This window comes from Rhinolophus hipposideros, assembly GCF_964194185.1.
Source record: "Rhinolophus hipposideros genome assembly, chromosome: 26".
In the NCBI taxonomy this organism is placed as follows: domain Eukaryota; kingdom Metazoa; phylum Chordata; class Mammalia; order Chiroptera; family Rhinolophidae; genus Rhinolophus; species Rhinolophus hipposideros.
The window spans coordinates 689,079-712,837 of NC_138072.1; the positions used below are offsets into that span (position 1 = coordinate 689,079).

Consider the following 23,759-nt stretch of genomic DNA (forward strand, 5'->3'; position numbering starts at 1 on the left):
GCATGCGTGTGGTGTGTGCTGAGGGTGGTTACTGCTGAAGGATAGAAAGGAAAAGATGACAGAAGAGGTGGGATGGGGAGGAAAGAAGCCAGGACAAGAGTAAATAGACACAATTAGAATAACTGCTACTAATTATTGAGAGTTTACCTGTATCAGGTATGTCAACAAAGTGTTTCGTGTTATGTTCAAATTTAATGTTCTCAACAATTGTGCAAGGTTGGTACAGCTGCTGTCCGTATTTTACAGAGGAGGAAGCTGGGTCTGAGAAGAGGGAGGCTGGCCCAGAGTTGCGTGGCTGGTAAGTAGCAAAACCAGGAGCTGACAGCTGTGTCGGCCTGCAGCGCCCACACTGTGTGCACGGCGGTAAACTCCGTCCAGGGCTCCGCACGCTCAGACGTACCGCGCTGTCTTCCACATGTGTGCCCACTGCATAGTGGTCTCTGAGGTCTGGCTGCCATGCGGCACCCATCGACCCCCGCCACCCGAGCCCCACCCCCACCACGCAGCCGCCAGTCAGTGCTGTGTCCCCGAATGGCTTGTTTCCTTTCAGGCCCCACACAGCAGTGCACTCACACGGTGTGTCTCTGCAAGAGCCCAGGCGTCACCGAGGACCGGCCTGCTCTCCGGCCTCCCCAGGCGCTGCCCTGCCCACGGCCTCATCCTCGTCTTCTGAGGCACTGGGTAGACTTCACTGTTAGTGACCGACTACAAGTTGTTGAGTATCCTCACTGTTAGAATGGGCTCCAGGCCCGAGGGGCTGCTCTCTGTTCTATCTTTAGCTGCATCCCCTACTCTCAGAACAAAGCCTGACGCACCCACGGACTCACTGACACACTGCCTGCCGCCTCTTACCAGTGCCGACCCCAGGACCTGGCGCCCTCTCAGGTCTGCCTGCCTCACCTCTGCGCTCCAGCCCCACCAGCCAGCACCATGCCCTGCTCAGCCCTAACCTGAAGTGGGACGACTGGGCGTAAAACACAGGGCCCAGTTTTGTCCCAGACGATCCCTGAACTCGGCAAATGCTGATCAAGTGACTGTCTTGGCTTAGCATGGAAAGACGCCAGGAAAGATCGAACCATCTAGCCCGATGGGTTACACCAGGGCTTCTAGAAGCGATGTGGTGGCGGGAGGGCGGGGCCAGGAGATTGAATGTCTCTGTGACTTGTGCACAGCAGGTGATGGATGAGCAGTGGAGCCCTTTTATGAGACATGCCAGCCCAGTTGCAACAGTATCTCTCCTAAGAGCCCAGAATTATGTTTCCCTGAAGACACAAGGAAGCGTGCTCTGGACCGAGATGTGGGTGGCGACCTGCCCTGCGGCTCCCCTCGGCCTCCCAAAGGAGGTCTGTCCACAGATGCCCAGAAGAAGCAGAGAACCGAGGGAGCTTCCAACCTCTTCCCCTGAGCCTGGGTGCTTCATGGGCACTGACAGCCCTTTGGGGCTTTCCTGACTGCAGGTTGTGCTGTCTTCCCCAAACATTCTGCCAGTTTGCAGTGTGGGTACTTGTCTCAGTGGGGACTTATTGCAGCTGAAGAAGTGGCCAGGGCTGTGAGTCCGCCCGTGCTGGGCACTCAGGCTTTTGCGGCAGCAGAGAGCGAGGGCAGGATGGTGGGGATCCCAAGTGGGGTGTGTTTCCTGGGGCTATAAATACCCCAGAGCCCTGACGTGACCCAAGACGGGAGAGAGGACTCGGTGGGCCCCCGCGCTGACCACAGGGCACCCAGACAACCATCCCGTCCCTGCGAGAAGTCACTGTGCGCTTGAAGGGCACGAACGCCCACAGCCGTCCCTGCTCCCCCAGCGCTCCGGGCTGGGACCTGCGTCTGCCTGCCTCTGCGTTTTTGTATCTTTTTCTCATGGCGTGGCCCCCTTGTCTTTAAAAGGCTAAATGCTCTGTACTAAATTTGGTCACACAGCGCTCCAAGATTCTCTGGAATGTCCTCAAGTTTCAAACCGCTCTGACGGTGAGGCAGGCCCACCCCTGCTGGGGGATTGGCCTCTCCTTTCAGGGCCGGGCAGTCACCGCGTCTTATTGGCCGCTGGTCTCAGCCAGGGCCACTAGCCCTGGGCGTGGGGAGGCTGCCGCTCCCAGTTACCAGCCCAGCACCTGTGGCACGTCCCGCAGCTGGGGTCTGCGCCCGAGCCCACCGTGCCCCGTCCAGATCAGCTCGCCCCCCAGACTGCCGCAGCCCCTGCCAAGATGTCCAAGGTAGCCAAGTACCGCCGGCAGGTGAGTGAGGACCCTGACATTGACAGCCTGCTGTCCACCCTGTCTCCCGAGGAGATGGAGGAGCTGGAGAAGGAGCTGGACGTGGCGGACCCCGACAGCAGCATCCCGGCGGGGCTGCGGCAGAAGAACCAGACGGAGAGGCCGTGCACGGGCGCTTACAGCCGGGAAGCCATGCTCAACTTCTGCGAAAACGAGACCAAGAAGCTTATGCAGAGGGAGCTGTCCGTGGACGTGAGTGAGCGCAGCGCGGAGGGAGGGGCGGTGGGGGGCTGGAGCCCCTGTGCGTGGCGGCTTCTGCCGTAGGAGAAAAGTGCGTGGCACAGGCTCCAGCTTCAGAACCCATCTCTTGCCCTGAGTGGGCAGTGGGCAGCCGGCCCGTTTCCTGTAAAAGCAGGCGTGTGCGGTGCTGGCAGACGCGACTGCCGCAGTGTCAGACGAGGAGCTGCAGGTTGTCCTTGGGCGGCGTCCTGGCACCTGGCACCTGTGGGTTTTCCTTCACACTCATCCCATCTTCTTGTGAGCCGGGGTGGAAAGATAGAATGATGCTTGCAGCCTCTTGCCAGCCGAGAGGAGAAAGCTAAACCCTCCTTGTGGAGAACAGCTCATTTCTAAGCCCTCTGGCCTGCGGGGCAGCTCATGGCACGTGGACTGTGTGAGGAGGCTCGGGGCAGGTGGGCAGGGGCTTCCCACAGTGGGGCCTGGAGGGCCTGCGCCGCGGGAAGTGTGTGGCTTCAGCTGCAAGGCTGGGAAGCGGGGTGCGCTTTCTGGAGGAGCCTCTCGAGGGAGCATCTCCCCCTCCTTTCCTGGTTAGCCAGCACGGGCCCTTTGCTGGGGCTGGGCCAGGAGATGTTTCCCAGCAGCGTTCTGCCCCCAACCCCCTCAAGGGACAGAGGCGGGGCGAGGGTGACTGTTCTGGAAGGTTCTGCCCAAGCAGAACCTGCTTTCTGTTGTCCAGGGTTGGCGTGCAGGGTGCGTCCATCTGTGGGTTTTCTTGGGACAAAGTGAGTAGCTCCACCTGCGAGCGACTGGAGGCCCCTTGTCACAAGGAAGGCTGTTTAGCAGGAAACCGGCCAAGCCCCTGGCGGCTCTCTCACGTTGTCCATCACTTGTGAGTTCTTGGAAGAAAACGTTCAGTCTCCTCAGTTCCCATCCTGTTTTATTCCTGTAGAAACTGACGCTCAGGGCTTCAGGTGACAGGATCATTGTCACCGAGGAAGTGGGAGGGCAGTGCTGTCATCTGGAACTTGTGTGACACGCCTGTCTGACACTTGTCACAGCACGTTTGTGGCCACAGCCCTGGCTCCTTGGTGTGGGGAGGCGGGGGAGGGGACAAAGGAGAGGGACGTAGAGGACCTGGGGTCTGTGTCGGTCCCCCGCCGGCCCGGGAGGCTCAGAAGGCACTATCCTTGGGCAGGGTGTCTGCCTCTGACAGTGATGAACAAATACGAACACATTTGGGGAGGAAATGAGAGAAGGGCCTCCTGTGAGTGCCTGCTGCCTCCACATGGGAATCCAGTCGTAGGAAAGAAACAGAATGCCCCCAAGGCTCCGGCCCCCCGTGAACCCCCACGTGGACCCTAAAGTGTCACTGTGCAGCTGCTCCCCTCCCCAGGTTCCGTGCCTGCCGTGTGCCCAGTGGCTCCCAGTACCCAGAAAGATACTCCCGAGGCCGCAAGCACTGAAACTCGTAACCCCCAAGCCAGGGCGTGTGAGGAGACTCCACGCGCCTGGAATTCGTCCTCACAGGCCTTGTGCCTCGTGTGCCTCAGTCAGGCGTCCCCCCGCCTCCCGCCCCGCCTCCCTCACCCCTGCCAGGTGCACACTTGTTGCTGCAGACACAGCCAGCTCCTGCGCTGTGCTTCTCGTCTAGTTAGGATCACAGGACGTACCTACAGAGCAGCAGACGCGCTCCGTGCTCACGGGTCGTCGTAGGAGCGGTGCCTGTGACACTGGCTGGTGTGGCAGCTCGTCCCAGCGCCGTGACCGGGAGCGGACCTATTAAAAGCAGGAGTGGGTTAGGGAATCCTGGTTAGGCCCTCGTAGGTGGGACGGTGTGGTGAACACGCTCTGAGAAGGGTGCGTGTCTCTCAGACAGGGACACTGAGCTGTCATGGAAAACACTTAGCGGACTCAGGAATGCTCGCAAAACAACGTGGCCGCGGCGAGTCTGAGCTGAGGCTCCGCTGCCTGGTCCTGTAGGAGCTGGGTGATGGGTCTCAGGGGCTTGTCTTGAGCTCCGGGTCCTCCGCGGGGGGAGGAGCCCCAGGATTCAGACTCTGGCTCTCGTGTGGGGTGGGTCTAGACTGGGGGGAACTTGACCTGTGTCCTGAGCATGTCCCCAGCCCACCCCAGGCTCTGGCCTCAGGCCTCAGGCACCACTGACACCAGGCCTGTGTGACCATCCTGCTGCCACCTTGCTGTCAGGTCAGTTTTCTTTCTCTTCCTCTGCGGGTGAATGAATGTTAGCAGGGCGTCAAGCTGAGGCCTGGGCAGAGCTGCCCCCTGGCTGCTCTCCCGCCTCCCATTAAAGGGGCAGAGCTGGCTCTCGGCTGGCTCCACCCAGCCCTTCCCTCCAGGTAGAGGACAGAGTCCTGGGCAGGTGTGCAGCCTGCTGCAGTGAACCATGTCCTGGGCTCCGATTTCAGGAACCGGATCCCAACAGGTCAGCTCGTGTGTCCTCTTTCCTTCCCAAGTGGGAAAGACAACCTCCAGCCTGCCGCCTGGCTCCTCCCTGGCGTTCCCAGGGGCACAGGATTAGCACCTGCTTCAGCCAGGAGCTGGGCAGCTGAGCTGGGGATGGGGGAGCTCTTTCAGAGAAGCTAACCAGCAGCAGCCCCACTGGCCCGTGGCTGCTGGCCCCGCCTCCTGACTGTCCATCACTGGTGCTCAGGCTCCAGCACCTCCTCCCCCACCTGTCCCAGGTCACAGCCCAGTGTCCACAGTATCTCTGCAGGGTGGGGGCACTCGGGAGGCCCCAGCTACTGCAGAGCCCACAGACTGCGCTTTGCGGGAGCCCCTGGGCAGCACAGCCCTCGGCTCTCAGCCTTCCTTCTGTAAAGGGACTAACTCTGCTGGCTACTCACCCTAAATAGCCCTGGGGGCCCGGTGGGGAGGGCAGAGTAGGTGATGGCGGGCAAGAGAGAGCACCCAGCCAGTGCTAGACAAGTGTGGACGCGCTCCCGGGAGCATGAGCACGGCCTCTGTGCAGAGCTGGGGAAGCAGCTGGCTGTTCCTTGCACAGGTGGGGGGTCCACAGGCGCTTGTTATAATCGTGATCATGCTTGCTATCATTACCTGGTGCTCGTTAGGGTATAAATCTCTATCTGCACATATAGAACTCAATGTGATGGATTTTGAGGCATCCGTGCCCACCGCCGCCAGCACCACCCCTTCTCAGGACGGCGGTATGAGAGCCGGCTGGCTGGGCGAGTGGAGAGGGAAGCCAGACAGGTGGACAGGAGATGGCTCGGCCGTCGGGGGCAGTGGCTGTCCAGGGCCGGGTCTGGGTCCCAATGACTGGGGGACAAAGCCCTCACTGGCCGGCCTGCCCGGCCTCAGCCCCCTGGTGTGTCCGTGCCAGTGTCAGCACCCCACGGTCAAGCCGAGTGCAAGCTGGATGAGGTGCTGGGAGCATGGAAGACAGCGGTCAGGGTGCCGTCCTCGGCCATGTAAAGTCTACACGTGTGTGCATGCGCACACACACGGTAACAGCGACAGAGCATGGGCTGGGGCGGGACGAGACGCTCGTGCTCAGAGGCCTGCCTGGTGGGGAAAGAGGAAAGGCCTGGGCCACGGCACGCAGGCCCCTGCAGACCGGGCCGCGCTGCCCTGAGCTTCGATCTCTCTTGGGGTAACCAGCACAGAAGGGGGTCGGGCTCATGGCGAGTGAGTGGAGAGCCCGGGGCCAGGGCTGGCCCTGCCTCGGCCCCTCACTGGGACAGTGGACGTGCTAAGTGGTTCAGACAAAGGGTCAAGGACGGTTTGAGGAGAAGAGGTCAGACTCAGGAAGCGCTAAGGGCAGCACAGATGGGACTGGCTGACGGACTTGGGGTGACCGGCCCTGCCTGCGCTCTTGGGTGACTGACGCCATTGACTAAACGAGGGAACGGCAGGACGGCGGGCTCTGAGGCGGTCGGCTTGTGGTCTGAACGAGTTCAGTTCCCTGTAGTCAGAAGGCCTCGTGGCACAGGAAGTGTGGGGTCAGCGCAGGGCGGACCCGCGTGGAGCTCAGTGGGACGTAGGGCTGGGGTTTCGAGTTGGGGGCATCCATGTATAAATTATGTTCAAAGCCATGAGCCTGCAAGAGACCACTGAGGGGGGCTGTGGGCGGAGAAGGACCAGGGAGGGTCCCCACTGCGCCCCACGAGGCACTGGGGGAGGAGACAGAGGTCGGGAAGCCGAGGGGTTCCACAGAAGCCAGTGAGAGAGGGGCTGAGCAAACTGGAGGGTCCCTACCGTCACCATGTCTGTTCTGCTGAGAAGTTACCAAGATGAGAACAGAATCAACTATAGCAACTGCAAGCACGGGGGGCCCCTGGGCCTTGGGGAGCGTGAGTTCCCTGGTGGGGAGTGAGTGCGACGTGGGCCACATGCGCAGGGCACCCGCAGCCTCGGGAAACAGAGAGGTAGGATGGAAGCTGGTACCGAGGATTTCTCAGGACCTCACAGCCACATGCCGACTGGCTGGTGCCATAGACAGGACACCGATGACCCGGGAGGGAGGCGAGAAGGGCGGGAGGCCTGGACTCGAGGCTCGGTCTCGGTGCCTGCCGTCCTGTCCTGTGGGGAAGCAGGACCGCAGACGGGCAGGGGTGCGTCAGGGTGACAAAGGAAGGCAAGCTCGGTGTCTGAGGTGCTGCTCTGGGGGAGACAACACCAGCAGGCGTATTCAGGCCGAACTGACGTGGGGACCCTTGGGAGGCTGGGACAGTAGTCACAGGTGCTCCCTGGCAAGGCAGAGAAAACGTGACAGCACTGCCGGAGACGAAAGCCCACATGAGCAGTCAACAGACAACAGCCAGCTGTCAGAGCTGCTGGAGAATCCCGTAGATTTCATCCCCCGTGCGTTCATCTCCTGTCCCCAAGACCACCTGTGCCCAAGGGGAAGCGGACACACAGGTCCTTTCCCAGCACGCCGCTGACAGCTGCTGTGCTCAGACAAGCGCTGGGGTTGCAAGGCCAGCGGGTGGGGCGGGGCGGACGCATCCCAGCTGGACCACCAGCCGTGTGGCCTCCCACAGGCATCGCACGTTTATAAGCTTTGCTTCTGTTTTCATTCTTTAGTGTCTTCCTGTCTGCGTGGTGTATCTACTTGACAATGGATTCTTTTCACACACGTTTTTGTCGAAACATCAATTACATACAAAACGCAAATGTAGAGCATCAGGGACTCTGGCAAGGTGACCAGGACGCAGGAGTCGCAGGCCCGGCCCCAGCTTCCTCTCCTCTCTGCGCCCTTTGTGCTCCCCCAGGACCGGAGCCTGACTCCAGCCCCAGGGGCCAGCCTGGCCTGTTTGTAAACACAGGCCGCACAGTGTGTTCTCTGTGTGTGTCTGTGAGCCAGGCCTGTCGGCGCCAGGAGCGAGCCCCTGGGCCTTTGCCCCGCCGTCACCTCCAGCTGCAGTGCGACCTCTCTCTCCTCATTCCTCTGCGCCGGTCCCCGCAGTTCTTAAGCTCTCACTGCTCAAGGGAAGCACTGTACTGCTCTGGCCGAGCGTGCCGTGGTTTATTTACCCACTTCACGGCTAATGGACATCGGGTTGTTCCCAGTTGGGGCTCTTATGAACAATGCTGCTGGGAACATTTCTGTACATTTTGGGCGTCTTGTGGTGTCATTTCAACGGGGAATGTACCTAGGAGTGGGTTCTGGGTCACAGAAAATGCACAGTGACTTTTGCGTTCTCCACCTGTAAAGAGGGGTTCTGTGGCCTGATTTGGAGAGTCTCCCTGGAGATGGAGTACAAAGGCTGAGAGAAGGTCTAACGTAGTGATTTGCAAACAGTAGACTTTTAAGCGGCTGCTTGCCAGCATCGTCCTTTCTGATGACGCCCACCCATGTCTGAGAGCCATCGTGTCCTCAGAACACGTCCTGCTTTCTGCCCTCCTGACCCCCCCCCATCAAGACGCACACTTGATTAAAACCCAGGTCAGACTCCCCTGCCCAGGACTCTAACGTGCCCAAAGGTGGTGGCTTAAAGGTGTCTCCCACTTCACGCCCCATCGCCACAGGCTGACCTACTTCCTCCCAGTGTGGACATACTTCTCAACTTCCGCGCCCTTCCTGCTTTACACATCCTGTTTAGCTCCGATTTTACTGCGGCCATTCTCAACCTTATGCTCAGGCCTCGTGCTTGGGCCCCCTCCATTTCTGCGCCCCAGCCTGGCTGAGACCGACCACATGGCACGTGCCCCCAGCTGCTGGTCAGACCTGCAGAAAGGCCCACACTGCACGCATGGAACCCCGGAACCTTCCCAGGCTGCCCACAGCCCTTCCGCGTCCCTCTTACCTCTTCATCTCAAACGTTTGCCTTTTTCTCCACACCCTCCTGTCCCACCATCTCTCTTTTCACCTCAGTGGATGACCTAGTGTCATATTTCCCTGAGAAACTTGAAGCCTTCAGGTGAGAACACCTTCAAATTCCTCTTCCGCTATGAAAACATATGGGCTGCCAGACACGCAGGTTCTGCCCCTGCTCTCTCCTCTCCTGTCCCTGGCGAGGCCTCCCAGGGAGGACCTCCTGCTGCTCTTGCAGGGCACACTTGGAGTAGTGCCCTGTTTGTTTCCGCTGTGGCATTGCCCACGCGCTCCGTCTGCAAGCGCCGGCTTCCCTCGGCGCCCAGACACCACACTCGCCCGTGCTGGGGCCGCCTCCAGCTGTTTCTGCCCGGTCTCCTCGCAGAGCAGCCCTTCCTCGAAGGACTGCATGTTGTTTTCCAGGGCTGTGCCTCCCTGTGCACTCTGCGTGGCACCTCATCCAACCCCACGGCTCCGCGGCTGCCCACAGGCTGTCTCTCTATCTCTGGCCTAGATCTCTATTTTGAGTTCTAGATCATTCGCTTTCCTCTTGGGCGCCTCAAGTGTCTCAGATTCAACTTGTCCAAAAATAAATTAGTCATCGTCACCCCAGCCCACCCCTCAGCCCACTGCTCCTGCTGCGTCCGTTCTCCACTGTGCAGTCAGGTGGCAGCTCCATGGTGGGCACTCGGGGCTTGTCCTGCCCCGAGCCTCCCCAGGCCCCAGCACCTCTCGGGGATACACTCCTCCTGCTGTCACCGTACCACTTGTCAGCCTGAAAAAACGCCATGGTCCCACTGCTTCCTTTGCCCCTCCTCTCAACCTATTGCGCTGTGGCCTCCCCGCAGCTGCCCGTGTCTGGTTATACAGTGAAAGCACGATGGTGGCCGTCTCCTGCCTAGAGGCTTCGGTTGCTCAGCAGGGCTTCCACGAGCAAGTGCAGGCTCCTTAGCATGGCTGGGAAGGCCCGTGGCCACACGCCACCTCCTTCTCTGTCTGGCTAATAAATACTAATACATATCCTTCTGCTTGGCGTCGGCCCTTTGTTCTGTCCTCGGGGGTACCCCCCTTTCCTTCTCCCTTGGCCGTTGCCCGGCCACCACCTCTAGCTGCAGTGCTGAGCTCTCACTCCTCATTCCTCTCTCAGCTCAGGTGACAGCAGCTTTCTGCTTCTCTGACCCCCCCCACCGGTGTTCACAAAGCACCCTCTGCCCCTTCTGTCACTGTCTGTCCCACGTACACAGCACTTTGTCTGCACCATCTATCTCTGTGCTTCCCCAAGTTCTTGAGGGCCAGGCTGACTTGGTCATCTTGTCCCTATGGCTGGCTCCATAAACGTCTGCTGCTGAACAAACAAGGCACGAATACCATCTTGTCATACTTGGTGGGATCTGCACACCCTGTAAACCCATCTGTCCTCTTCTGACACTACTTGAAAGAGGTTTGGCATCCAATTCCTCAACTGAAGGGCCCACTGGCAGTGATGCCTTTTTTCCAGTTTCTATAAACAACTGACTGAATCAGTGCAGAGAGGGACATTCTGGGATCCAGTTGTTGGGCTGGTGACTGCCATGTGTCCCTTCGGTCTCCTCTGGACAGAACGAGCCTCTAGGACTCAGTTCTAACGTGCTGCATGTTTTCCTTCTGCTCTTGTTCTCTTTCCCAGCTCTCTAGGGATCTGAGGTTACAGGCTGACATTTCCAGCCTGACCCACTCAAGTCTGCCTGTGATCTCTGGGGCCACAGATCCACCCTAAAAGGATATTAATAATTTGCTTCGTACACAGCTACATGAGCATTCAGTTCCCATCATCTGGGTTCTTCCCTAAAATATCTGGACTTCAGCAGCTGTGCCTCTAGATTTAGAAAAACCAGCATGGCCCCTGCAGAGCAGTTGCGATGAGCAGAGTCCCTGCGAACGCCACATATGTGGCCCCGTTTGGGGCCCATGTTTGGATGTGTGGGTGAGATGACCCACAGGCTCTGTGGCCATGTGGACACAGACTTGCCTGATTAGAGCCAGAGTTGTGGGCGCAGAGCTCGGATTGTTCCTCATTGCCAACGATCAACTTTTCTCCGCCAGGGTTCTACAAGAGAATTAAGCCCCATAGAAATTTAATTTAGTGACTATTTCCTCAACTCTCCGCAGATGCTGATGAGCAGGTCCCATTTCAGACACACAGGAGAGAAATTAACTCATCACATACAGTGGGTACCTAGGCACCAAGGGCTCCATTTTCCTCCTGGAATGCCACTTGACACAGGCTGTTCCTAGGCCACTTTGCTCCCAGCAGGTTTCCCCAGGATGGGTCACCTCACCTCCTCCAGCGCCAGCGTCTCTTCCACTTGCCATTTAGTGGCAGCCTGCCCATCCCTGGGCCTTTACTGTTGAAAACATACTGTAATTTCTAAATCACCAGGAAAATGTCCAGTAAGGAGCCCTGTGCACTGAAGACTCAAGCGTTCCAGTGGCCAGGTACCTTTCAGGATGGGGACACTTTCTTTTTACTTCTAGCCCCTGCAATCCTCGCCCTAAAGGCAGAGTGCCGGTGGTACACAGAGCATCGAGGTGTTACTGCTTCAGAAAATAACTTGCAATTATCGTGTAATAAGGCTAGTTGTAGACAATATACAGACATAGGAACAAGAGAAAATAACCAGTAATTCTTCGTCTTATTAGCTAAAGATAGTAGCTACAGTCAAACTTCCGAGGGTGTGGTTCTACCTGCACTTTCCTCGGATACTTGAGGTCATCTTGTGCACACACACACTCACATACACATTGTTTCCAGCTATTTTTCTTGCATTCGAAGTCTCCCCAAATCTCCTTTTCAGTGGTTGGTATCACAGCCCAGCATGTGCTGGGCCCAGCCATCTGCCTGTATTTGGACATTTGCACGGTTCCCGATAAATAGACTTCACAGACAGACTCGGGGAGCACAGGCTCCTGCCGTGGCTTTGGCACCCATCCCTGGAGAGACAGAGCCAGCCAAATAGTGACAAACAGAGCCCTTAACACGCTGTTCCCCCAGTTGAGACTTAGGCCGGATGGGGAAATGCACGTGCAGGAGGAAAGGAAAGGCACTGGGCCCTGGAAAGGGGCTGACGGTCGGCCTTGCAGGGCAGATGCCTGGAGCCCAGGAAGCAAGGCACCCGTGTCGTTTAGAGGGTGGAGCCCGAGCCAGGCAGACCTCCACCTCCCTCTCCGAGGTCCCGGAAGCGTGTCCGTGTGTGTGGCCCAGAGATGGACCTGGCTCCCTTTGCCTTGGGAGGAAAGAACTGTTGCCACTTAAAGAGAGAATCAGCCTCCAGCCTTGGAACGTTCCAGGTGTCGGAAGGACGTCAAGAAGGGAAGGTCAGCCAATCCGTCCTCCTGCTCCCAGACACACTGGAAAGTACCATGGCCAGCCCACGTCACAGCAGTTAGAGCAAAGCAGCACTTCCCTCCCACGGGGAACGAAGGACAAGCACCTGCACCCAGTAGCCCGTCACCTGCAGGGCCAGCTCGCCAAGGCACCAGTGCCTCCAGGAGCGCTCGGCCTTCTGGGCTTCCACAGGGGCCCCTGTGCGGCGATGCCACCGACGTCACCTGTGCCACCGCTCAGCCTCGGCCCCAGAACTCCTCACTGCCCACCTGGACTTGTGTGGGGGCCTCGGTGCCCTCTTCCCTCCACTCTGTCCCGCCTCAGCTCCACCCCCACAGCTGCCAGACACAGCACTCTGTGAAACACCCATCTGACCGATCGTCATTCTGGTGAGGAGCCTGTGCGGGCGCCACTGCCCCGTGGCCGAGGCCCCGACCGTCTGTCTGAGACGTGAGGTGGGAAGTCTGCAGGCTCTGGCCCAGGGCACTGCTCTGCGTCACCTGTCACAGAGGAGTCCCCACCGGCCTGTCCCCAGGAAGTCACCTTTCGCCTGTTTTGTTCCCTCTTGCCTCGTCTCCTGTGCCCAAGGGATTCCAGTCTGCCCAGAACGCTCTGGGTCTGGGTTCACTGTCCATCTCAGCCTCGGGTAATGGCAGCTGCACCTTGTAGCTCTTTATGCCCTGGAAGGGCCGTGCGGGGACACAGCCGTGGGCACGCACTGCACCCTTGCCTGTCCCCTTCCCGCCATCTGATGACGGCCTCCTGCACCGTCTCCTCAAGTCTCTGGGGGGCAGGGCTGTGGCCAGGGCAGTGGTCATGGGTTCCAAGGCTGACTCCTGGGGATTTTTACCTCAGTAGAGTGACGCCCCTCGAGCCACCGAGCCGCCGTTCCCCAGGCTCCAGGCCCTTGCCAGCGTCCTGGAGTCTTCCTCTCAGGCTGCAGGGCTGTCCCAGCTCTCCAGCCAGTCCCTCCCGGCAGCTGAGGCGCAAGGAGGCGCAGGGAATGCCCCTTGCTGGCTGAGAGAAGGGCCCACTGGGGAGCCAGTCAGGGTTGGGGGGCAGCTGAGCACGACTCTTTAAGCCGAGTCTTTAAGCCCCAGGACATTTGGGAGGTGGCTCTGCTCACTGTACTGGGGGGAAGTCGAGATGTAGGGGAAGAGAGGCAGCAAAGGGCAGGAAGCCGGTGGGTGAAATCAGGGATGTCCAGTGGCGTGTACGCAGTCAGGACCCCGGGAACACATGGCAGGAGCCGAGAGTGGGAGGAGGCAGAGTAAAGCTTCAGAGGTGGCCTCCTTCAGTGTCAGGCATGTGGGCACAGGAGAGAGGGGAACGGTGACTTACTAGACACATGGCACCAGGGACAGTCGGGAAGGTCGGGTGATGGAGTGAGGGGCTCGGTCTCGCAGGTGAAATCCTCCGGCCTGGAGAGGCCACTATAAACCGAAACGGGAGAGCATACAGAGTGCTCATGCTGCCGACAAAGGTGCCTGGTTCCGTGCGGCCCCAGGACGGCCCCAGAACCACAGGGCTTTCTGGGCCAGCTTTGTAAACAAAGGTGTGGCTTCCTCAGAAAGGACTGAGCTCCCTGTCACTAGAAGTATTCAAGCACAGCCCACCTGGTCGGGCCATTGGAAGTGGGACTGACGTATTTTCACCACCTCCCAGAAAATATTTATTGAGAACATGCACAGCTATGTGCAGCCCAGTGCTGGGGACAGACGTGAAGGTCCCCTCACCCTCCCGTCTCTCACCGTCTAGTCCAGGGGTCACGACTGAGCTGTGACAAGTGCAGACAGGTGACAAGTGGGTGAGCCATGCCTGCTACAGGGGCACGAGGAGGCCCGAACCCAGGGCTGGGCCGTGGAGCAGTGTTTCAGGCAGGCGAATGTATCACACTTGTCTTTTCCAAGTTTGGAGCTACACACGGAAGTGTTTATGTGAAATCATACCTGCCATCGCTTTGAAATGACCTGAGGATGGGACAAGCGTGTGTGAGCACATACGAGGAGATGAACCAGGTGGCTGGGCGGCGGGCGCCCAAGCTTTGTCCCCCAACAGCAGGCGGAGAAGGAGGGGACGTCCTGGCATCAGGAGCAGCACCTGTGAGGTCAGGACAGGCACATGCGTGCTTCCCTGTGGCCGGGGTCAGTGTGGAGGAGGTGACAGGCAGAAGCCATGCAGGTCAGCTGAAGGGCTGCGTGCCCAGCTCAGAGGTCTGGACTCCACGTGACAGCTCGGCAGCCACCGACCCTGTGTGCCTTTTAGGAAGATCTCTGGCTGAGAAGACAGGTGGCCAGAGCTGGTACCCTGAGCACAGCAGGCTGTGGGAGGGCCAGGGAGCTGACCAAGGTCTAACAGGACGGTGGGATGAAGGGTCCCCACTCTGGCCATCCCGTGTCCAGTGTTCCTGTCAGGCCCAGAAGCATTCGGTGTGGGGCACTGTCCCAGGAGTTAGGAGGACATCAGATGGCCAGAGCACAGCGGTCAGCCGTGCGCCCAGCCCTCGGAGTGCGTGGCCCAGGCCCCCAGTCCTGACTTAGCCATTGCAGCCTCTGTTTACTGTGGGCAGGAAGCTGGCTGTGTGGCTCCTGCTGCAGCCCTGGGTGAGCAGCCAGACCGGGGCCGCAGGGGGACCCAGCACTCAGACAAATGGCTTACTTTTAAGTGGACCCTTGCGGTATTCTCCAGGCTGGCTCGGGGTCGTGTCTGTGCTGGGAGGAAGCGAAGAACAGAGCAGGCAGAGTGCCAAGGCGACTTGTCCCCCAGGGTCTGATGGTGAGAACAAAGGGGGCTTAAATAAGAACACCCGTTCGGGCACCGGCCTGGAGGGAGCCGGAGGGGCTGTGCGCGCGGGGCCGTGGCAAGGCTCCCTGGACCACGTCTGCCGGGCCAGCACTGTCAGATGCTTGCCAAGCGATGGAGCAAGATAAGGAATACAAGTTGTAAGGCCGATTCAGCCGCGAGAGGCCTGTAACGACCTGAATGAAGCTTTCCTCCCCAGAATGCTGCGCGCGGCGGCGGGGAGACTGCTTTGGACCACAATGAATAGGGATCAGAAAAGATGCCTTTGGGGGAAGTTTGGATGTAAAGGGAAGAGAGGGCAGCACCTGGGAGGGCCAGGGATTGAGGTGGGTGCCTTACCAGGGAGGGAGGCAGGAAGGAGCCACGGGAGAGGGGAACCAGGAGAGGGGAAGGGGGGCTGGGGGCAGAGGCCCTGGGGTGGTGAGGAGGAACAAGCGGGGTGACGGCAGGCCGGCGGACAGCTGGGGACTCCCCATGAGTGGTTTGTTATACCTGGGAGGAGGCAGCAGAAATGGTTGCCATGAGGAGCTGGGGTAGGGGAAGTGCTGCAGGCCAGGGAACCCCACCCGGAGGGCAGCTGACTTACCGGAAGCCTGCTGCCCACCCCGTGGCACTGTTGTCACCCCAGCCGTCAGTGTCACTCAGGAAGCCCTGGGGGGCCCACACCTGGGAGGCCCCTGAGACCCAGAGCTGGGCCTTCCTGCAGGGCCTGGTTGCGGAGGGGTTTTGCCAGAACGTGAAGGACCCCGATCAGAGGGGAAGCAGGGAGGGCAGCTGTTGCAGACAAGCCAGAGTCCGGGTCTCATTCCAGCGTGGACCCCAGGAGTGTAACACACACAGGGTGTGCCCACCAGTCACAGCTGGTGTTGGGCGGGAAGGAAGGGGATGGAGCTGGGAGAGCCAGCTTCGGAGGGCACAAACGGGGCAGTGGCACGTGCAGCCTGGTCCCTGAATGAGGGTGGTCTCAGGCTTGGTCTCCTTGGCAGAGGGTGTGGGAAGGTGGGCTTGTTCCAGAGGGGGAGGGCTCTCCCAGGAGCCCTGGCCCCTTACACCTAACACCCCTTGCTGGACCCCTAGCTCCACCTGCCCTGGGCCTCCCAACAGGAGGCCCACTGGCCTAAGGGGTACTGGGGTGAAGGGTTGGGGGTGTGGCTCTGGGGGATGGCGGCTAAGAAATCAGACGAGGTCCTGGGCCACCCACTGGCATTTCAGCCTTGGGCCTGCCTCTGACTGGTGAGTGGGCGGAGAGCACATTTTCGCCTCCCACGTCCACCTCAAATGACAGTGTTGTCACGCACTCATTTGCCCTATTCCCTAGGCTCCTAGTGGCACCATCAGCCTTTGGGTTTATTCTTCCAAGGCAGCACACAAACCCTTCTGGTTGAGTCTCATTGGCAGGCAGTGTGGGAGAGCTCACAGGGGGGGACACACGGGAGACGCTGGACGACAGACCCGAGTGCTGAGGGTGCAAGGAGGGGCCGTGGGGGGCAGGCCTCGGCCTCCTTCTCGCCAGGCTGTCCTCCCCCCACTGTGCCTTGGCCAGGGCTATGGGGCGCTTCCCTCCCAGAGGGGCCCCCCCAGCCTGGACTGAAACCCAGGGGAGCGCTGGGGCCTCTCCCAGCCCCCTCACCCGCAGGGCTGAGCCCAGCGCCAGGCACAGGGCATTGGGTTCTCACTCCCTACGCGTATGTGTGACTCCTGGGTGACAAACTTCAGGTCTGCATGGGGCTGTCCAGGGTGGTGAATTTTCACAAGTTTATTTCTAAGGTCCTGGGGTGGTCAGCAGGGCCATGATGAAACCGCCTAGGGAACAGCAGTAAAGGAAGCTGGAGGCGGCGAGCTCATGGAGTCCACAGTCCTGGGCTCCTGGCAGCTGAGCCCCCCCCCGCAGCCCCCCAGCTCATCACACCGAGCTGTCCCCCAGAGCTGAGGTGCCATGGGTGCTGGCAGCACCCCTGTGTCGGAGCTGGGCGGCTGGGTGTGAAGGCTGACGGACCGGGCCTTAGGGGGAAGAAAGGCTTACGTGCAGCCCCTCACGCAGCCCCACGTAGCACAGAGGCCAAGTTCAGACTCTGGAGCCTGGCTCCCAGTTTCCTCACACGGCAGTGGTGATGTGGGGCGTCAACATCTTCTGTAAAACAGACAATAAGGGTGACAACCTACCAGAGCCACCACGCTGGCCCTGTGAGTTAGGAGCAGCGTGTTGAAAGCACTGGCTGAGGTTAGCGGTGGCCAGGCTGGGAGCTTCTTGGTTCTGAGGCTCCCAGGCTGAGGGCTTGGCACCAGACGAGGGAGCCTGCCCCTTAGAAGGACTGGGCTCAAAGCCATGGGCTGAGCTTCTCCAGGTTCCTCCAGGAGGGACCCGTGAGTTTGCCCTGCCTGTCCTAGAAAGCTCGGTGCCATTCCCAGACCTGAGGCCCCACCACCTGCGAGCGGCCTGCAGCCGGCCCCGCACCAGGCTCGCCAGTGGGCTGGCCGCTGAGCCTGGGAGGCAGCGCGAGGGCAGGCGGTAAGCGTGGGCACGAGGCACCCGGAGCTCTCAGCTCAGAGCTTCCCAGGTGCACACGTGCCCCAGGGTGACCAAGGTGACCCCTCCGAAGCCCTGAGCATGCTGGAGCCTTTCTTTGGCTCCAGTTCTTTGGGGGATGAGGGGCACAAGCCCCCGACTTTGCTCGTTATGTCCATGTGTGTGGATTGCACTGACACTGGCATGCAGGGGCTGAACCACCTGCGGCCACACGGTGTCCCCAGGACGCTGTGCACACACACCTCCTGATGAATGCAGTGGGAGTGGGTGGGGGATTGGTGGTGGGCTGGCCCAAGAGGACAGTCACCTCTTTGTACCCCAAGGCCCACAGAGGACCCAGCACTCGCAGGTCTCTGTCACCTCTTTAGAGGGGTGACACTTGTCCCCACGCCACCACACCCCTGCCCTGTCACACAGGATTGGGTGCGTTTAGGGGAGATTCCCAAAGCAACTTGCCCCCTTCCAGCTTCTGGCCTCCTGGCAGCTGTCCAGGCTTTGGGGTGTGGCCATTTCACTTTTCATGGAACAGAACAAAATGTAGTTCCACCGACCACTGACTAAGTGCTTAATATCACCCTGCGAAACAGTACTGAGCAGGGGTCAGGGGCCTCGAGCAGGAGGGGACCCGCCTGCCACCTGCCACCACGGAGACCCAGCTCGTGGCAGCTCGTCTCCTGCTCAAGCCCTTCTTGGCATCAGGCCCTCGCTCGGTTTGAGGCCTGGGTCTTCCACGTACAACCCTGTGAGGAGCTCCCTTGGTCAGTGGCATTCTGTGTATCTCAGCGCAGGTTCGGAGTGGGTAAGTCACCTGCCCAAGGTCACACAGCTCGGGTAGGGCACCGCTGGGATTGTCACACAGGCACTGGCTGCAAAGCCCGTGTGCACCCATGCCAGTGTAGGCAAAAGGGTCTGCAATAAGCCCAGCGGGGACCTGGGGCTTTCTAGGGGACACTGTCAGTCACAGGACCTGCGTCTGCCTCCGGAGAGGACTGCTGCCACACAGGCAGTGCCGTCCTCCTCAGGATGCCCAGCCCAGGGCTGCTACTTCCCCAAAAGCCAGCTAAGCCCCTGGACTTCCGGTCAAGAGAACCCACTCTTTCTCTCTGTGGGAAACAGTAAGAGAACTAGTGCTCCATGGAGCAGGAGGTCCCCATGAGCCCTGGGCCCTGCTACTGTCCTGCCCTGTCTCCCCACCAGCCCTGTAAGGGAGCTGCTGTTCCAGGGACCTTTGCCAGGCCCTGTGGCCACCGGGGCCAGCGTCTCCCTGCTCTCGCTTGTAGACAGATGATCCTGGCAGCTGCAGTGCCAGTGATTAGAAGTCACCAGGTGTTTGGGGAGTGTGGCCCTGGCCCCAGCGCTCTGCTGGGCTGCGTTCATAGAGCAGGACAGTACCATCGAGCTCTGAGACGTGGTGGCTGGTGGGGAGACCTGGTGCAGGCAGGACCAGGGACGAGAGAGGGCGAGGGGTTCGAGCCCTGGGAACAGGTCTGGGACAGGCCACGCAGGGTTCGAGCCCTGGGAACAGGTCTGGGACAGGAGAATAAGGGGCCGGCCAGCTGGGTAATGAGCTCACTCCACACACCCATCACTATCCTCAGGGACTTCTGCCCAGGCCTGGGGACAGTAAGCTGATGGCAGAGTTTGGGACCCCGGAGTCCCTGCTCCCAGTTTGGAGCCTGAGTTGGGGTGTGTGGGTGCCTCCAGATTAAAACCTTCAGGGCCCCAGCAGGCAGCCCTGGGGGACACAGCTAGGGCTGGGCCCTGAACATCTGAGGGGGCCAGCTGGGCCTCGCTTTGGGGCAGGGGCCAATGCACCTGAATCGGTGACAGTGAGATCTCTTGTGAGGTGCAGCTGTTGCCAGTTGGTCTTGCCCTCCTTGGCTCTGTCCCCCTCCTAGGCAAGCGGCTGGAAGGTCAACTGACCAGCAGAGTCGGTCCTGGGCCTTCACCTCCCATCTGAGAAGTCCCGGCCAGCCGGCATCTGTGGGGGAGAGGGGTGTCTGCAGAGGTCACTGCTCCTGGCAAAAAGAGGACCTGGGGTGGCCAGTGGGAGCTCGCAGGGCACCGGGGCCTTGCCCTCAGAAGGGCTCATGTTTGGGGCCTTAGGCACAGGAAGACCATTCTCTCCTCTGCCCCTTTGGTGGTGCAGGTGGTGAAATGCTCTGTCCAATCAGGTAAGACTTCCAGCGGAAGCAGCCTGGGAGGCGTGAGGTGGGACAAGGGTGCTGCCTTCCGCCCATAGGAGCCGACTTAAGACCCTTCACCTGGGTCCTAACCCAGTGACAAACACAGAGCCACACCATGTGCCATGGGGAAGGAGCTGCCCCTCCCCTTGAGCCATGTCACAGGTTGTTAGAGACTTACAGGGCTCCCCTGCCTCCCCAGGAACTCCCCACCCCCGCTGCGCTCCCCTAATCCTGAAGCTTTCCCAAAGGGGAAGTCATCACTGGCCAGTGGCCTGAGCTTGGTGGAGGTTCCTTGTCATATCTACCCCGAGGGAAAGGGACACAGGCCGGGAATGACCCATGGGGGTCACCAGGGTGCATGCACAACCAGTCCTAGAAGCAAAGCAGTTGGCCCCAACTGGCCGAGGACCGGCTCCTTCTCCTTTTAAGGCAACGTGTCTGAGCTCTGGGCAGGAAGCCAGCCCAGCCTGCTCATTCCTGGCTGTTTGGAGGAAAACGATGATTAATCAGCCCCCCCACACCCCCGCCTGTTTTTCATTAGGCTCTTTTTAAAGGGTTGGCACACCTCCCCAAGAGCAGACATGTGGCAGATCCCCCAGGGTTGGGAAAGACCCTGAGAGCGGGACAGGGGAGAGGGCAGGAGAGAGTTAAAGCTGGAAACTGAGTCCTGATGTGGGGGGTTCTGGATGGGAGCCCTGAGCTGAGGTGGGCCAGGCCAGGAGAGGAGGAGATGGTGTGCGGGGTGCTCTGGGCAGTCGGGCGCAGGCCCCTGGGGGAGGCCAGGCAGGCAGCATGACCTCTAAGGGGGAGGGTCAGTGGAGGCCCCCCGACTAGCTGGCTGCTGCTGTGAGAGGTCTGAAGTCCCTTCTCCTGGAAGGAGAAATTGGTTACGTTTTCATCTCTCTGGGGCCCCAGTCTTCTGAGCAAGGCCTGTGTGAGCGGCGTGGGAACCTCAGGGGGCAGCCGGGCAGTGCCTGGTGGGCTCCGAGAAGTCCTGCGGGACACACATTTGGGTAGTGGAGGACAAGAGGGCAGCAGTATTCATGGGTGGGCGGCTGAACTTGGGGGTTGGGGAAAGGAGGGCGGGCAGGTCACAGGCCTGTGGGCAAAAGGGCCCATCGGGACCTCAGCAAGGCCTCCTGCTGCACAGCCTCCCTCCTGTCTTAGAAATAAAGGTACAGTCAAGTCACCGCCCCTTCTGGAGCCAGCGTGAGCGTGGGGGGCGTGGGGGGCGCATGTGCCCCTGGTCCATCTCCACAGCCCCACGAGCCCCTGGCCCTGCCCAGGCCCCGGGCAGGGCGAGGGGGAGGGAGAGGCACATTCCAAGGGCCTGTCTCACCAGGCCCTGTGCCCCCTGGCCGCCTGTTGTGATTCCAGCAGAGCAGCCAAGGACTTTCTGCTGCTAAACAACCCAGGCTGGTCCCCAGGGCCATGTGTTTGTGCTCAGGTACAAACTGTTTCCATAGCGCCCAGCAGCTCTCCGGCCTCTCTGGGAGGGTGGGGCGAGGAGCCCTCTGGGCCAGAGGGTGCGATGGAGGCCCCCCCGCACTCTGGAAAGAGGAGGCCTTTCTGATTAGCAGGCCAGTCTCTTCTCTTACACACCTTTAGGGAAGGACACGCTGACGTGCCGCCCCTGAGGTCCCGGTGGCCCTGGTGTGTCTGTTGTGTCCTCGTGTCTGGTCTCAGACCATCCTCCTGTTCTCAGTGAGTCACAGGATGGCTGACCGGGCGGGCCCCAGAGCTCCTCGCCGACAGGCCTGTTAGCACAGTTTCTACTAAAAAACAAGGGAAACGCTGGGTTTGCAGAAAGCCACACGTCCTTGGGGGGCAGGTGTGCCCTCACCCCTCGTGTTTCGGGGAGATGATGAGAGCAGACCATGTATAAACGCCCCCACCTGCTCAAACAGATGTCAGCAGCCCTGTCTTGGCCCCTCCAACCTTCTCCCTTTGGACAGGTTCTGGCTGTAGAATAGTTTCTCAGGGTCTGAGAACCCATGGCCTACGCTTGAGGCAGCAGCCGGGATGGGGCACTGCCGGCCGCTGGGGCAGCAAGTGCGGGGGCTCAGTGGTCACCACGACTGCTGTTTTCACGGACATCGTAGGACATCAAACTTAATGCAAAAAGCCGTGATGGACACAAAGTCAAAACTTTTAAATAAAGCCAGAACCAGAATTAGTGATTTTCCTTTTGCCCATGTTCCTTGTAAACCACTGGGCAGAATAGGGCAGTGCCAGCCAGCCACGGACCCTGGAGGGAACTGCGTCCCCAAGTGTCCGCCTGGTGTCTCAGGAGCCTGAGGTTCTGGGTGTGATGTCAGCCCGTTGTCTGCAGCCTGAGCCCCCTCCTTCTGTGGTGTCCTCAGTGGATGGAAGCCCCAGGCGGTTATGTAAGGGCTCCCGCACACCCCCTGTCTCATTCCGCTCCCTGTCCAGCCAGCTCCTCATGTTTATTTTTCTTTTCTAAATTCTTAGGAAAGCAAGCAAGTGGAGACCAGGACAGATGCCAAGAACCGAGAGGAAAGGGGCAGAGATGGCAGCATAAAGGCCCTGGGCCCCAGACAGGACTCAGACCCGGGGAGGAAGCCAAACAAGGGGGTGTTGAAGAAAAGCTTCTCGAGGGACAAAGATGATGCCGATGGCAAAGGCACAGAGCAGCCCAAGGGGGAGAAAGTCATCAGAGGCATTGACAGGGGCCGGGTCCGGGCTGCGGTGGACAAGACAGAGGCCGGGAGGGACGCGAAGGGGGACGTGAAAGGGGACGTGAAGGGGGACACGAGGGGGGACGCGAGGGGGGACACGAAGAGGGACATGAAGGGGGACACAAAGGGGGACTTGAGGGGGGACGTGAAAGGGGACGTGAAGGGGGACACAAAGGGGGACACAAAGGGGGACGTGAAAGGGGACGTGAAGGGGGACACAAAGGGGGACGTGAGGGGGGACGCAAAGGGGGACGTGAAAGGGGACGTAAAGGGGGACACAAAGGGGGACGCGAGGGGGGACGCGAAGGGGGACGTAAAGGGGGACACGAAAGGGGACGCGAGGGGGGACACAAAGGGGGACGTGAAAGGGGACGTAAAGGGGGACACGAAGGGGGACGCGAGGGGGGACGCAAGGGCCGCCCCCGGGGAGGAGGAGGAGGGAGGTGGCGACAAGAGCACGGGTGTGAGCCGAGACAAGGACGGGAAGGGAGGGGACTCGCAGGAGGGAGGCCAGACGGGGGCGCAGCCGCCGGCGACGGGACAGGGGCGGGGCGCGGCCGCAGAGGGGGCCCCGGGCCCGGAGGAGGCGGCGCCCGGCGTGTTCGACGAGGCCCTGGAGCGGGTGCGGAGCAACGACCCCGCGCTGACGGAGGTGAACGTCAACAACTCCGACTGCATCACGCCCGAGGTGCTCGTGCGCTTCGCCGAGGCGCTGGAGTTCAACACGGCCGTGCGGGTGTTCGCGCTCGCCAACACGCGCGCCGACGACCACGTGGCCTTCGCCATCGCCATCATGCTCAAGGCCAACCGCACCATCACCAGCCTCAACCTGGACTCCAACCACATCACGGGCCGCGGCATCCTGGCCGTGTTCCGCGCGCTGCTGCAGAACAGCACGCTCACCGAGCTGCGCTTCCACAACCAGCGGCACATCTGCGGCGGCAAGACGGAGATGGAGATGGCGCAGCTGCTGCGGGAGAACAGCACGCTGCTCAAGCTGGGCTACCACTTCGAGCTGGCCGGGCCCCGCATGGCCGTCACCGGCCTGCTCAGCCGCAACATGGACAGGCAGCGCCAGAAGCGGCTGCAGGAGCAGCGGCAGGCGCAGGCCGGCGGCGACAAGGCCGCTCTGCTGGGGGTGCCCAAGGCCGGGGCCCCCGCCAAGGGCTCCCCCAAACCCTCCCCGCAGCCATCGCCAAAGGCCTCCCCCAAGAACTCGCCCAAGAAAGGGGGAGCTCCGGCCGCTCCCCCCCCACCCCCACCTCCCCTGGCCCCACCGCTCATCATGGAGAGCCTGAGGAACTCACTGTCACCAGCCACCCAGAGGAAGATGGGGGACAAAGTCCTCCCTGCCCAGGAGAAGAACTCGCGCGACCAGCTCCTGGCCGCCATCCGCTCCAGCAACCTGAAGCAGCTCAAGAAGTTAAGTAGGTGTG

General features: G+C 60.5%; 1 protein-coding gene and 1 long non-coding RNA gene across 10 annotated transcripts in view; one reads left to right on the forward strand and one right to left on the reverse strand.

Annotated features, from left to right (window-relative positions):
* The window catches only part of LMOD1 (leiomodin 1), a 27,106-nt gene continuing 3,347 nt past the window's right edge, over positions 1-23,759 (forward strand). Inside the window, exons 1-2 of the mRNA XM_081038942.1 lie at positions 1-2,462; positions 22,097-23,750. Coding sequence (XP_080895068.1) covers positions 2,202-2,462; positions 22,097-23,750 — 1,915 coding nt within the window. The 5' untranslated portion in view covers positions 1-2,201. The remainder of the gene's footprint in view (positions 2,463-22,096; positions 23,751-23,759) is intronic.
* Positions 2,326-22,230, reverse strand: LOC308493140. Of its 9 annotated transcripts, none has more exons than XR_013992638.1 (9): positions 21,520-22,230; positions 21,227-21,399; positions 19,254-19,419; positions 16,935-17,042; positions 14,768-16,714; positions 10,952-14,209; positions 10,754-10,831; positions 4,121-4,226; positions 2,326-3,656 (listed from the first exon to the last, which is right to left on the reverse strand). It is a non-coding gene; the product is annotated as an uncharacterized lncRNA (long non-coding RNA). The 9 variants fall into 9 exon arrangements; XR_013992640.1 differs by having other exon boundaries at positions 14,768-14,878; positions 16,542-16,714; positions 21,227-22,230; XR_013992641.1 differs by having other exon boundaries at positions 10,952-13,401; positions 14,059-14,209; positions 21,227-22,230.